This window comes from Solanum dulcamara, chromosome 2 (assembly GCF_947179165.1).
Source record: "Solanum dulcamara chromosome 2, daSolDulc1.2, whole genome shotgun sequence".
Taxonomy (NCBI): domain Eukaryota; kingdom Viridiplantae; phylum Streptophyta; class Magnoliopsida; order Solanales; family Solanaceae; genus Solanum; species Solanum dulcamara.
In genome coordinates this window covers 5,101,112-5,117,914 of record NC_077238.1, presented here as the reverse complement: position 1 = coordinate 5,117,914, position 16,803 = coordinate 5,101,112, and the positions used below count along the sequence as shown (strand labels likewise).

Genomic DNA, 16,803 nt, shown 5'->3' with positions numbered 1-16,803 from the left:
AGAATTTAAATGTTATAAATTTAATCTTTAAGATTTTAAATTTTAAATTTATTATGTATTCAAAGCCATAAATTTATATTTATTATTTATTATAATTTTTAATAATTTATATTTTACGTTGAAAATACGATAATTAGGTGACTCGGCGTACTTTAACGTTTGGTCAGGGATGTTAGTGAGTGAGGGGTGTGGGATCGAGCTAAAATGCGCCGGCAGTAAAATGCTAACTTATGGAGTACATTTTTGGGTCAATATTCAACGACGTGTTGGGCAAGGGGTAAAGTCAAAAAGAAGTCTCCAAGCTTTCTGGAAATTTCATGAAAATGGGAAAATAAAATAAAATTATTGGGTATTTTCATATTTAATTAATTTCTATCAAATTAATAAATACGTATATGACATGTGATTATATTATATAATTTTTTCATTTGATTAAAGTTAATCAATTCTATGTACTTGCACTAAAATTTGTGACTAAATTAACATAATTTTTAAATAATTTTTTAAATGTTTTCATCATAATGATTTACACTTATATTTCTTTTTATCTTTTTAGAATAATGAGTCAGAAACATCTTCTTTACCCCATAAAAATAAGGGTAAAATTTGCATATTGTTATCTCTCGTATATGAGGGAGTTGTTTGGATGGTAAAATTTCTTATATCAACTCTAAGATTCTGAGTTTGAGTGATTAAAAAAAAAACTAACCCCAATAATATTATATAGGAGAATTTTTAGATATGACAAACATTTTAAGCATAATTACTTCATATGGTATAGTTTTCCTAATTACTTATAATGGCGAACATAAAATTTTCATTATACCAATGCTGCAGTGAATTATACAAAAACTGTAACAAATTATACAAACGTTTTACCCACAAATTATTTGTACATCAAAATATACAAATACTGGTATTCATGTGTATTTGTATATCTGTCAAGCGAAGTTGAGAGAGTGGAGGAGAGAGGCGAGCAAGATCAGAAAATTTGTATAATGGTAACTGATATACATATATATTTGTATATCTGGCAAATTGCCATACCGCATAAATAACTAGCTATGTTTGCTACGAGCCGTAATTATTTTAAATTATATTCTGAACACATAATATAGCAGTAAGATTTATCATACTGCTTAATTTTTTCTATTATTTATCCACCTACTCCTATATTTTTTCTATATGTATGATGGCTGTCACATTAAATTTATGTAGAAATAAACTCTATTTTGGTACTACTTCTATATTTCCTTCCTAGTTAATTGGTCATAAACTCAATCTTAATTTAGAAGATTAATTGATCAAGGAGAGTGATATGATTTTTATATGATGTAATTTTGATGGGGTCACATGACCTTTGATTTTTAGCCCATAATTTTTTTCTTAAACTGCAACGTGACCCTTAATTTGGGATAATGATGATGACTAATGAAATTAAAGTAATATAGTCGTGTATGAGATATGGTTAATATCATTGGATCCCAAACAAATAACTAATTAAGGTCTCTCTCTTCTTCATTTTTTAAAGCCGGAATTTATTAAAAACAATTTTTTTTATTATTACAATATAAAAAAGACAGTATATACTTTACCCTCTTTAGAGTTTAGATCTTAAAATTACACATGATATATTATTGTTATTATTTTTTCCTTCTCTTTTTGGGGTTAATATTAGAGGTCTCAATAATATGTATACATGAGGTATAGTTCAGAAAAATCTATTCACTTGATGATCGTATAAAAGTTTATGAGTAATAAATTTAACCTTAAAAATTACATTAAATGTAGGTATGCATCATGCTTGCGTTAAAAATTCATAAATAATATCTTTTAAATTAATTTTATATAAATATCGAGTACAAATAGAAATTTGGAGATGGATGACAATAGAAGAATATTTATTTTTCCCACATGTATGATAGTCGTATTCGTATACATAGGGATGTTTTTAATTATTTATTTAATTAGATTCATTAGGTTTATGTATAGGTATCCGAGCTAATTAAACTAACCTAGAACATGCACTTTGCATGGGAGATATCCTAGTTAGCATAGTTCATATGGAAATTATTATTTTATTTTTTTAACTTGTAGAAATAACTATGATTATAAAGTTTTAATGAATATATATATATATATAAAGTAATTAATCAGATTATTAAGAAAATAAACAAATTAAAATTCCAGACCCCTTAATCCCGCTAAAAGTCACCACCCAGTCGTGTTTCTCCTGTTTCATTGTCATCCTTTTTCGACTTACTCCGAGTGCAATATCTGTTTTAGAGTCACAATTAATTTAAATTCATATAATATAAGATTTATGAAAAGATAAATTGATATTTTTTTAATTAGAAAGAAATTCAATCTTCAGAGTATGCGGAGTCAAAATTTGAAGTCTTAGTGGGCTTTGGAATCTAATCTTTTTAAGTAAATGAATTCTAAATTAACAATATTTACATATTAAATGATTTTCAAGATAAGTACAAAATTTAAATCAAAGCTATTGAGTCCAACTAATTGTTAGAAACGAAATAATCTGGTGTCATGCGCAAGCTAGCAAAACAAACCTCGAAAGACCATGACTAAGAAGATAAACGAGAAATATACTAAAAGAGACATAAATATTTAACGTGGTTCGGTTAATCGACCTACATCCATAAGAGGAGATGAGCAATTCAAAGTTCCTTAGGACTATATTATGAATGCTACCAAATTAGAATGAATGAACCTCTATTTGTAGAGACATAAATATTTTCCTACTTTGTACTTTTCTTTTAGAAAAAATAATCCAAATATCCAACACTAATCTCACAACTGACACTCTAGTTTCACCCCTGATTCTATCCATTCCATACCACAGCTTTTGATGGTCTTATAAATAACTGACGAACCATCAAGAAAAATATGACGTCATTCCTGAAATGATGAAATTCTCGATGTAGAGTGTTTTACTTTTTAATAGGCAAAAAATTCACAAATAACAATTACATAACTTTAATAATTGAAAACTAATCAATATTCTAAAATTTCAAAATTCACTATAGAAACATTAAGATAATAACTTGAAGTTTTACTTGTAAAATTTAAACTTTAAGATAATAACTATTACTAAAGATATATCCAAAAAATGACCAACAAATGCCATTTTTTACAAAAATCTAAATCAGTCGGACTAACAAATATTAAATATCAAATATTTTATAAAAAAAACACTGAAGTTGAGGATAAATATTTGTATATAAGACATATATTTATTATTTATTTTTAAAAATTAATAATATTAATGAGTTAAATAAAGTAATATTTTGAATGGATTTAAGTGCAAGCACATGGTTTAAAGAGTAGGTGAATATAATGGAAGCAAAGTGACTGCAAATAAGCATGTCTTACGGGTCATGCTTCTTCCCCTTGTTGTCTCCCCTTGCACATGCCTTCCTCTGCCAACCCCATTTTTATTTCTTCTTCACCCATTTTGCCCCCACCCCCTCTTTAAATTTTTATATGCTTATTTTATTGGTATGAGTAATATGATGTCTCTAATTGTCTATAAAGGTAGATTAAACTTCATGGAATATTGTCACCAACAACATAGGAATTGTGTGGAGGAATGATTCGGTTCCTCCACGTTTAATCAGAGATTTTGGATTTGAGTTTATGAAAATAAAAAAAATCTTATTAAAAAGCGTCACTCTTAAAAATGATCATGTCATGTATGAAGTCGAACCCTAAAATGAGTATCTTATGTGAGATAGCGAGATTGTTTTGAAAAGATTCTTAATTTTAAAAAATACAAGAATGAAAAATGTTCTCATAAAAATAACAAGAAGAGAAACATAGAGAAAACAAAACTAATAAGATAACCAAAGAAAAATTAACAATTTATACTTATGAAGTGAATTTATTAAGACAAATAAAAAATTTAGGTCAAAGTTACTGAATCCAATTCTGCCTCTACATATATATTGTTATACAAGAGTTGATGCCTCGTAAATGCTTGAAAAAAATGATCCAATTGCTGAGGGAATGCATCATATTTATCAATTATTTTCGATTCGAACTATCCCTAATTAATAATTAAAAGCGATTTCATATTCAGTAGGGTTCAAACTCATGACTTTTAGTTAAAAATGAAAAAATACTTGTTACTCCAGTACGTCCATGACCTTAGTTGATCGATTACCATTTTTACTCTTTCTTAACAAATTGTGGCTGACAGCCTGACACTTTATTATTACATATATGTTTTTACATTTTTTGTAGTTAAACTAAAATATACACAACAAGTGAAATTGATTTAGATTTAATTAAGGTACTTGTATGATGTAAAATAAGATTATGCAGAGATACACGCACACAAAAGCTAGTGATGAATAGCTTGATGTACTATCTCCATTCAATTTTTTGAGCGAAATGCGATAAAAAAAAAAAAAAAAAAAATTCACGAACCTACTTCATCATCTCCCCAAATTAATATATTCAGTATCCTGATATATATATATATATATATATATATATATATATATATATATGTGTGTGTGTGTGTGTAGGTGCTATAGATGTGTAAATAACAAAATTTTAAACAATTTAAATGGGAGAAAATCTAAAACCTATAAATAGGATAGAACTTACACACAAGCACCTAAGGTTTTATTATCTAAATATTTAAATTTTTGAAGGTGTAGGGGTGCAAGTAAATCAGAGTATTGTCTTATTCAATTTTTTTTAACATATGTAGGTTTTTTAAAAATTGAATTAATAAGATCTTCTGGTCCATGAACTACTTTTGGACAATTTCTAGCTAGCTTGAGTAGTTACTTTCAATATATATATATATATATATATATATATATATATTTAGAAAAAACAAAATCTTGGATTCTATGAATATTGATTTGTATATCAATTTTCTTCAAGTTGTTGTATGGCAAATTCCTTTCTGCTGCTCATCGCTTTCAGACCCATAGTAGTGCTTACGCTAAAATCTATCTATATTTAATTTTTGTTTTCTTTTAGAGGGGAAGGCAGTAGGTTTTATCCCATTCCTTTTTTTTATTGTTGTTTTTTATTCGATGTCGATGGTATATTTAAAACCAAACTAATCTGAGTTGTATCGATAAGTGTAAATCACTATCTATTAAAAATAATTTTATTTTTAGAATTTAAACTCGAGACCTTTAGTTAAAGATATTGAAAACTTTATTACTATTGCATTGAGATATATATAGTTATTAAAAGCTTTTACGTTACATAATTCTTTTTTATTAAAAATACTTTTTAACTATATAATATTGAATAAAAATAAATTTCATTAATAATTTGATTAAAAAATACTCATATCATTAATAGTTTGGTCCAATAATGTCATTTTCATAATGGACATATTTTTTTTCCTTTTAATTAAAGGCATTATTTAATCATAATAAAAACAACATTTTTAACAAACCCTTTTTTTTTTTACCAAATTAGATAACAATAGATATATTTTTGGACCAAATTATTAATAACAAAAGCATTTTTGGATCAAATTATTGACATATAACATTTTTGTTCAATTTCACATAGTTTAAAGATAATTTTAACTGTTTTTTCGTTTTTTTATTTTAATTTTAAACACAATTGTATTTGATAGGAGGGAAATTCAACATTTCCCCTTGACTTTCAAATTTATTGACCTTTTTTTCTCCCTATATTCTCTAATTTGTGTATATTACAACACAACTTGCTTCTTCCTTTTTCTCAATTTTATTTTTAAACAGTAAATAGGACTTTATCATTCGACATTTCCCCACTAGAAGCAAGGCATTAGTTATGGAAAATCCTCCATCCCAACAAAACATGTCGAGTGTACAACATATGAAGTGTAGACAAAGATTCTTCAAACAAAATAAAATAATTTATCCTTAAAAAGAGTTGACTTATAAAAAAGTATTGGAAAAAAAACATTTCTATTGTAAAGTAGACTTGTAAAGCTCAAGGTATATGTAGGACACAAACATATATATACAAACACTTACAAAAAGTTCCACAAGAAACATGATACTTTGCCTTCCATTCACCATTGGTATTTGAATTATTCTCCTCAATATAATGGAAGGAAAAATAAAAAGTGGATATATATGGAGAAGAGTTGGTTGTTTTCCACTTGCTAGAAATAATTGTCAATAATAGAGTCTACATATGGTTCGAGGGCACTTGAACCGAGTGTTTTTCGAAAATCGCCTCTCTATTTAGCTCCTCGGGGTAGTAGTAAGATTTGCATACACTCTACCTTCCTCAAACTTCACTAAGTGAGATTTTACTGAGTATATTATTGTTGTAATAGAGTTGACATATATTTTGTGTATTTAAACCATAATGGACACTTTAAAATGTGTCCCTTGTGAATTATATTTCTTGTAATGTGGAAATGTTGCACCAATTTGTACTAATAAGTCGAGCCTTAGTTTTAGCTGCGCTTTACAGTAATCAACAATCGCTACATATAAAAATTAGCGATGGATAACTTTTGTCGTCCTTAATAAAGTAGCAAAAACAATTGCTAATTATTGTATTTAACAAGGGGTTGTAAGAACACATGTTAGCTAATTCAAGCTATTTAACCATAAATTTCATATCTAATTTTTGCATTGAGGTTAGCACATAGAACTTTACATTCTCATAAGAAAAAATAGATTTTTTCTTTTTCTATTTTGGGAAATTTAAATAAATATTTATAGACGCAAAGTAGTGTTTTTAATTTAAGGTGTTCTTTTTCTGGTACACCTCAACTTATTAATCCATTTATTTGTGGACATTAGAGCTAAAATCCAGGAAATTGTCTGCTCAATTAAATTTGGTGAATGCAAACAATTTGTCTTTTATTTTCTAATAAGATCACAACTTTCAAGTGATTTTCCTAACCTTGGCTTTTAGGCATGCCAAGGTGATAAAAAAGAAAAAGTAGCATGACAAACTTACTCAGTTAATATAATGTCTTGCATGCCTATGGGCTGTCTCAATAAACTCGTTTTTTTTTTTTTGGATGTTTTTCACTCGGTGTTTAGTATTTGTGTTGGAATTCGACTGTATTTGGATTCACGTTGAATTATCATATTGAGATAAAACACTCTCTAACAAAGACGATTTGAATTCGAGATTTCTAATTAAAAATAATATAATACTTATACCGTTCCACCACAACTCATGTAGCTGGTCTATAAACTCATACATTGAAGTAATATACATATATATATATCACAAAACCAAGAAATTTTCAAGAAGTGCAATATAACTTTCAAAAGGATAAAAAAATAAAGTTCAACCATATATAATAATTTCGTAGAAAAGAGACCTAGCGTAGATCATAGTCTACCCTAAATTTTTCTGTTTTTGACTTAAAAAGGGTCTCTTACCAAACCATTAGCCTAGAGATATATGCATATTAAAACCCTAATTAAAAAGATGTTTTAAGTATTTTTTAAGCTCCATCTGAAAAAAAATAATAAAGTAGATCTGTCTAGGTAGGTCAAAGCCCTATACATATTTGAATTTCATTAAAGAGTGTTTCATCTTCAAAAGTGAAATCTAATTTGTTTGTGTAAATTTAATTTTTGTTAATCGTATGAATTCAAATTAGTTGAATCTTAAAATGGATATCAGATCAATTTCAAAAATTTGTGAATTGTAAAATTCAGACATTTTTTTCTTTGTGCAGTTATCCGAATCGTACTATTTTAATTAATTTAAATATGCATTAAATATATCCAATAAAAAAATAAAACAGCTATTATGGAAATATTATTTATTCTTTTAACCTAATCATGAACACTAGCTTTTAAGTTCTTATATATTAATTGATATTTGAAAATTACTGTTCCAACTAATTTAGAATTTTTAATATACACGTCGGGTTAGTCCAAGCTCAAGAAATTGACTAGAGCATTACTTTATTCGTCTCAAATTGTGTATCGTATTTTTTTTTAAAATTATTTTAAATTATTTGTTATTTTAAAAAAATATCTTAGTTAATACTCTCTTTGTTTATTTCACTTGTCACATTTTATTTTTTGAGAGATAATTCAATTAATTTTCAAAGTTGAATTGAATTAATTTATTTAATATTAAATTAAAAATATAGATGTTTCAATTCTATATAAAAATATTATAAATTACATTTGTTCACATATTAATACGATAAAAAAAATATAAAGTTCGTCAAAGTTTTTATAATTTGATTCTCAAATTCAAAAATAAAATTTGATAAGTAAAAATGAATGAAGAAAATATTTCTTTAAGAAGTACATAAAAAAAATACGACAAATAATTTTTACAACAGTTAGACGAATGAGGTATATTATAACAAATAATTAATTACTCATGCATCAACAAGTGTTGTAATGGAGTAATAAGTATTCTTTCATCCTTAATTAAATGTCTTAAGTTTGAGTCGGAGTATGAAATCGTTTTTGTTAGAGAGTATTTTATACCTTAATACGACAAATAATTTTTACAACAGTTAGACGAATGGAGTATATTATAACAAATAATTAATTACTCATACATCAACAAATATTGTAATGGAGTAATAAGTATTTTTTTATCCTTAATTAAATGTCTTAAGTTTAAGTCTGAGTATGAAATCATTTTTATTAAAGAATATTTTACACCTTAATATATGACTTTTTATTGCGAATTTAAATTTGACCAAATTTTATTACAAATATCGAACATCACATAAAAAAAAAGAAGAACAATTACTCATGCTAGATCTTGAAAATCACACTAACACACGTGACTTGTGCCAGATTTTTCAGCAGACTTTTTTATTAAGTTTTCACGTTATTATATTATGGACCATCTTATTCTTTTTAACTTTTTCTCGAATATTAATTCTTCTTCTTTTTCTGTTTTTTATTTTAATTTATTTCTTGCCTATTCGTACTGGTCAAGGGGCACTTTAGATTTGTCGTAAAAGTGCCAGCTCATCATCCACGTCAGAAAGCTAAAAAAGGCGTGTTTATCTGTAATTTCAGACATCAACGTTTTCTCTTTTTCCAGAATGTTTTCCTTGCTTTAAAGGAAAGCCACAAATTATGGAAATTGAAATATTATTTTCAAAGAAATTGATTTTGTAGGATAATAATAAATCATTTCCAAATTTAATTATTTTTTTCACCAAATCCAGATGAAATGCTAAGCGTCCAACCTGTTTTGGCAAATTTTAAAAAATTATTTAATTTTGATAATATTTTATTAAAAAAGAACTTTTAAGAGTAACAGATCATATTTGACTAATTTATTTCAAATGTATTTTTCTATTATAGTCATAATTTTTGTTTTGTCAAGGTTCAAAAAGAGTTTTTCGAGAAAAGATGTTTTTTAAGTTTTTTAATAAGTAACTACTGCTACTACTTATAAATAATTATTTATGAGATGTAATTTTTCATAATGATTTCGTCCAAATTAAGTCTAGATATATTATAGCTGTGATTTATTTCCTTTTTAAGAAAAGCAGAAGCTAGGTATGATATAAATAATTTCATGATAGGGCTTGTTTTGTTGATTATTATGGGATTATGAGGAAACTTTTATTATAAGTAAGGCAAAGGTGTGTATCATACGTGTTAATTTCCAACACTTCTAAATATATCATGATTTCCATGCACTAATAAACATTTTAATAAATATTTGCATATTTCGTAAGATTTACTTATATAATATACTAATCATGACCAAAAACATGTGTTGTGCACGAGTTCAATATTTGTTCTCGATTTTATTTTGAAATGGTGTTAGTTAAATAATTTTAAATGTATGATTTATCATAATACTCGTATAATTGCCATATCGTTCATTATACAACAACAACAACCCAGTGAAATCCCGCATCGTAGGGTCTGGGGAGGGTAAAGTGTACGCAGACCTGACTCCTACCAATGTAGGACGGCTGTTTCCGAAAGACCCTCGGCTCAATAGAAGCATAGAAAAAGGTCAGACAAGAATATTAAAAGTAGATAAGTAGATAACAAAATAATCAAAACACAAAAAGCAGTAGGTAATATAATGAACGAAATATCGTTCATTATATTAAAAATAAATATTCACTTTTAATTACTTGTCAAATTAAGAAAATCAAGTAATAATTTATTACTATACTATTTTCTACATATTTTATATATTTTTTTTCAATGAGTGAAATAACTTATAATAAATAAGAATAATATAATAAAATTATCATACTATTTGGTGCTTCTTAAAAATAACATACAAAATTAAATCTAGACGAGTAAAGATGGACGGTGAGAGTAATTTCTAAGTAACAAACATATGAGTTGGTATTGTGAGAAAGTAATAGAAGGAAGTACTAATTTTTGTTCCCCCCAGATTTGTATGGTTGTTACATAAATAGGAAAGGATAAGCAAAATCTGATGAGAATCCCTTTTTTGTCCCTCTAATAAATGGATAAAAGAATTTAATTCTTGACAAATTTCAACAATACTATAAAGTAGGAAAAGGGAATGTGGCCTCCTTCTCCTTCCGTAGAGCATTGAGAGTGACATTCAATTAAAAATATAAAATATTATCATATATATATATATATATATATATATATATATATATATATATATAATTTAAACAAATATTATATATAAAATAGCACAAACAAGTGTGAAGGGTAAAGGAGGTAATGAGGGAGTGAGGTCGAGCATTAGGGTTCAAGGTGGAGACGTGAGGTGAGGGGTCGGGATGAGGTGGTGGGAGGGAGTGCATGGGATATTAGAGGCGTGGAGAAGACCATAAATGTAAAATGCTATTAATGAAACTTTAGTTTTTTATTTTTACTAAAAAAATTATTTTTCTAAGTTTCAAGTAACTTTTTTCATAGACAAAATGTCATCTAAAATATATTTTTTCATAATTTTTCTGACTTTGTCATTTTTTATGTATTTATTAATTTGATATAAATATTGAATTCGAACTAAGAATGAATGGGACTAATTTGATGAATTTATTCACCCTCCCCTTTCCCTTTTAGTCCCCACAAAATCTAAGATTCACATTCATACCAAAAGATCTACACCACCTTTATTCCTCTCTTTGGAATTTTTCTTTGTATATGGAATTTCACTTTCATGCCAGACACACAATATAGGAAGGAAGAGAAAATAGAATATATTTTTCCTTATATATTATATTGGATTCCTGCGAGAGAGCGACTTCTTTCGTATTCACCAGATTTTGAGATCATAATTTAAGTTATCACCTAGTCTAAAATAATTAATCTAAATAATTTTAGACATGTGGGTGAAGTTACATATGATTAAAGTTTAAGCAAAATTCAAGCATTTTAGTCTTTTTTTTAACAGTCATATGAGTGGATGCGGTTATATGACTGGTAATATTAGAGCTCAATTATAAAATTTGAATCCTCGCCGAAAATCCCACATTTAAGATAAAATGCTTTCTAACAAAGGCACGACTTTATATCCAAGTTCGAACTTAAAATCTTTGATTTAAAAGGTACAAAAGAGTAACACTCCACCTCTAACCCTCATTACATATTGCAATGAACTTTCACTAAATCATGTTAAACATATGTCACGTAATGATACCTATTTATTGATACAAGGAGTGGTTCTCTAGATAAATACAAAACTATACATCAAGTTATAAATCTGATAACAAGCTAATGTAACTAACCAAATTATCCACACAACACAACTTTTCTTTTTTCAGCTCTTAGAAGAAAATAGTCACACAGGATTATGTTTTTTTTTTTGCCTGGTTGTTAAGGCATTGTAATGGTTGACATAGGAAATTAATTAACTAATTATAGTTTGGTTGGGTAGGTGGGGGTGGGGTAAGGGGTATATAAGATGGAAGGGGAGAGTATACTATGGTATATTATATTTAAAACTTAGCATTATATATGGATGATGAAATATTTTTCCAATAACATACATGGGCTATTGAAACATGTTAGTTTGAGATGTTGGTAATATTGATATATACGAAAATAATTTTAAAAAAATTAAAAACATATACTTCATCTGTTTCATTTACGTGGACATTATTTCTTTATTAGTATTTCATTGGATGAAAATTATTTATATCTGAGAAAATGGTATTAACATACTAATCGGGTGCAATGGCGGAGCCAATAATTAAAGAGATTATCCATGATCTAATTCACTTGACATAAGTTTAGAAAACTTTTGTCTCACTCGACATAAGCTTTGTAGGATTTACGTTATGTCGTAAGTGGTTTAACGTTTGCCCCGCTCGACATAAGTTCGGTAGGAATTAAGTTATGCCTCTTACGACATAACTAGTGAGTTCTGAATCTGACTTTTCTCTCGCAACATAAGTTCCGTAAGAATTTAGTTATGCATTACGACTAATTTGTGTATATTATAATTTATAATACGAAAATATAAATTTATGTTGAGCAATTTTCTTTTTGTTATTTCGATGACAAGGGTATTTTTGGCCCCTTACTTTTACTTAAAGTTCCAATGGACAAAAAACTAAAAATCATCTGGCAAAAATTAAGCCCAACCCAAAATAGAGCATTTGTGCGAATGCCCCAAGCCTATTGATGACTATTAACTGGGCTGCAACTTATGAGCCCATTTATACTGGGCCTCCAACACGATTGGTGTTTGGGTCGCTCTACCACATTTTAATTAGGCCTTTATGTGTAAAGTATGATACATGGAATTAGATAAGGGCTAGGCCCGTTGGGCCTGTCCGGTTTAACTAGTGATTTGATAGGGCTGGGTTAGGAATTTTATAGTCCATTTAAAAATATGATTTTTTTAGTCCGATCTGGATGAGCTTGCTAGCCTATAGGGCTTGAGCAATATGAGTTGGATCGGCCCGTGGATCAAATAAAAAAAATAAACTTTCAAAAATAGCAAAGATTTAAAAGATAAGTAGGTTCATTAGCTACAGTTTGCCTAATTATATTCAAATTGAGCTTTTCCGTTTGTATATCTCGCTGCATTATACAAACTGGATTTTCAGAAAGATTGTATATACAATGACAAATTTGCTTTAGAGATTTGTATATGAGCCCCTAAATTCGCTTTATATACAAATACAAACATTTAGCTATTAGTATATGTGCCCCCACAAATTTGTATATGAACTCCGAAATATATAAATACGAAAAAAACATATTTTTTTTTTAGAAATTTGTATATTTACTTTCAAATTTGCTGTAGCCAATTCGCGTAATTTACCCAATAAAAAATAATAAAAAAACAAAATAGAATACTAAAATTAACAAGAAGAGTCCACACCTAAAGTCTTAAATCATGCATATAAATATTAAAAAGTCAAAAACTCAAATATAAAAAATATTTTCTTATACGGATGTATCCAAAATATTTACATAAAAGGACAATAATTTCAGACTGAAGTCATACAACCAAATCTTTACTTAATCCAAACATAATAAGTATTATTAAAATTATTTCATTTATGAATATGAGACTTGGTTAACAAGTAGTAAACACCATGAAAATTATCTTATCGATATTTATGTTTACATTTTAAATTAGAATTTAAATTATAAAAAATATATTCTTTTAAAAAAAGTGGGTTGGCCCGACGCGGTTGTTAGCCCACGTAATTGTTACTTGGGCTGCTTGTTTTTTGACCTGTCAAAATAATGGATCAGTCCAGCTTGACCCGTAAAAGTTTCAAACCCTGTATGGGCTGAGTCCAAATAGGTTGGGTTGACCCATATTGACAACTCTCTTACATCGAAGCCACTTTAGGCTATGAGAATTTTTCATTTTTTTTAAAAAATTATTTGAAAATTAGTGTTTGGCCATAATAATTTCATTTGAAATTAGAGAAAAAACTCAAATCCCTATTTTCAATTTCACTTTTTTTTCTTCAAATTTACCTTGATTATTTTATTTTTGTAAAATAAACTCATTTTAATTATATTTTATGTTTGTTAAAAAGTACATTAGGCCAACTCTATCTCTAACTTCAACTTGAAAAATTTCAAATAAAGTAACTTTTTTTGAATTTTCATGATAAAACATACTCCATTTATAATGCCGGAGAGTATTTGAAAAATAGCCGCACAAACTTTAAGAAATTAAGTTCAAATTACTTTAAAAGAAACTCCAGAATATTTAGTATTTGAATTTGGAAACTTATGCAAGCAGTTTTAGTTCATATATATACTTATCGATATCATAGTATTATGCTTAGCAAAATATTTATTGCTCTCATATATTTGTTGCATGATGGTACGAGGATGCTTAGATCCCCTTATGTTTTTACATATTGTTAAAATGAATGTTAGGTCACTCGTCAATTTCAATTTTTTTTAAAGAAAATTTTGTACTCAATCAAATAATATTACATTATTAATTGAAACGACAAGAGTAATATAATAGTGATAATTAGTGGTTCAATATATACTGCGAAACTGAAATTTAAAAAACTTTAGTAAAAATGTAATACATCTCGTCATTCAAAATAAAAAGATAACGGGAGAAAGAATTGAGTCACGAGTCTAATGATGATGATTGTCATTATTTTACTATTATCGTCATAATCACTATCACAAATTGTGATAATCGTCATGCATAAAAGCACCTAAAATTTGTTACTCAAATAGTCATTCAACTATTAAATATTATGCTAATAAAGTCTACTCTTTTTTTTTTTTTTTTTCGGTCATAGAAAAATCACTGTTCCATAGGCATTTTATTCAAAATTGTTCTGATCAATTTTGTAAATTTTTGAACACTCAATTCATGATTTAGCATTTATAAGCTTAGCAATACTTGTGGACTTAAATAATCTAGAGATTAAAAAGCAAATCGACCCCCTCCAACCTTATTGACACTACTATAGTACTAAAGATTTGGTGTGCAATTGTTATAAAAAGGTGACTTGTCTTTGATTAAACGATAAGAAAATATAAATTTGCTAAATAATTTTTAAACAGTTGAATGACCATTTGAGTAATGAATATAATAGACTTTTTGTAATATGGTCTTCTTACATTAATCTCAAACGCAACTACTTTAACATTGATATTCAAAAGAAATAACTACATTCAGTTCACATTATAGCATATCAATGTCTAATCAAATATACGAAAACTTTAATCCAGATCCTTGAAACTTTTGATCAATGATATGATCGAGTTTATCACTCATCTCAACAGTAAAATAATTCTTCCAATCTCCAATTTCCCCTCTACGAAAAAACACTTTATTTTCCTCTCCATTTGGCATCTTTCCATTTGTATTCACCTCCAAATTGCTCAAATTCTCAAAACTGCACATTCTTAATATTTCATCAACAACTCCAGAGTTTTCTTCCTCTATGGAAAATGGACATTCTAAGAATTCAGCCAAACGTTTAAGCTGAATTTTTGGTTTCTCTTTAATTCCTTCATACATCAAGAAAAGTACTTTGTTTGGCTTTTCTATGCTTTGTTTCCAATAATCCAACACGTGATTCCAAAACGGACCATAAAAGCTCACCCCCTCACAAAATAGATCAAACATTTCTTCAATGGAATTGGTGTCTTTGTGATGAAGTCTTAAATTATTTGCAAAATGCCACATAGAAATAAAAGTGTCCCTAGGATTCCTACATAAATAAACAAGTTTGGATCTTGAATCCTGGACAGATTTTGGCAATGAAGCAAAGGGGACATGAGTTGCCAAAAGTCTAGGTGAAGTGAAGGATGAAAAATCAAGGACTCGACCATCAACATAGAGTGTATGCTCCAAGAATGGAACAAGAACATGAGGGTTCTTGACAAGTAAAGGGTGTTTTTGTTCAAAAATAGGATGGTTCATTCGATTCACCAGAGCGAATAAAAGAGCTTTTAGCCAAGTGGTTCCTGATTTGGGAGCTGTAACAAGAATGATATCACTATCTTGAGCTTGAAATTGTTGTTGACATGCAATCACACCTTGGATGATTCTTGGTGTTGCCCAAAAACCTTGGTAATTGTAGATATCTGATACAACCCATCCTTTTTCTTTTGGTAGAGTTAAGAGCAAATTCTTACACTTATCACTAAGTTCATCCTCTTGTAAATATTTAGGCAGGGAAGTTTGACATGTCATGGTTTTGACTTTTGAGGATTGAGTGTTTTTTCAAGTTTGGGTTTATATAATGTATACGGGAGAATTCAGAGTAATGATTTCAGCAAGAGCATCTAGACGAACTACATACACTTATTATTCACGTGAATATTTAGTCATACACTACATGTGAGCTCACCACTTCACATTTTTCTTGTCTTTAATCCTATTAATTAGTACTCCTAATAATTACTTTTGATTCGATCGCTTATTTGATTTACTAAGAATGTGTTATTAATGTGACTATGTGAGCTCTCTACTTCACTTTTTTCATGTCTTTCTATTAAAAATTATTAATTCACTTTTCTGGTTATTTTTTGCCAAGAGTGGTGCTAATAACGTGTGTCTTAGAATAATTAGTGAGCCAGTCACACTTCATGCTTTATTTTAACGGAAAAGATCTAAAATATCCCTGAATTGTAAGAAAAATGTTTTAAAATATTCTTCATTCACCTTTTGGTCTAAAAATATTTTTTTACTAATCTTTTGGTCTAAAAATATCTCTCCATTCACTTTTTTGACTCACTATTACTCTTGAAACTAACAATCCTTTCTTTATTTTTAAAATATATTTATCATGTGTCATTTTCTTATTAGATGAAATAAAAATCCTACCTCCACTAATTATTTTTCATAATTTATCTAAGCCAAAAAAATGTACATCTTCAAGACCCACCCCCATCCCCC

General features: G+C 27.9%; 1 protein-coding gene across 1 annotated transcript; it reads right to left on the bottom strand.

Annotated features, from left to right (window-relative positions):
- Positions 1 to 15,039: 15,039 nt before the first annotated feature.
- On the bottom strand, positions 15,040 to 16,098 carry LOC129874582 (cytosolic sulfotransferase 12-like). The gene has a single exon (XM_055949888.1). It carries the CDS (start codon positions 16,096 to 16,098, stop codon positions 15,103 to 15,105), a length of 996 nt encoding a protein of 331 aa, XP_055805863.1. The 3' UTR covers positions 15,040 to 15,102.
- Between the last annotated feature and the right edge of the window lie 705 nt (positions 16,099 to 16,803).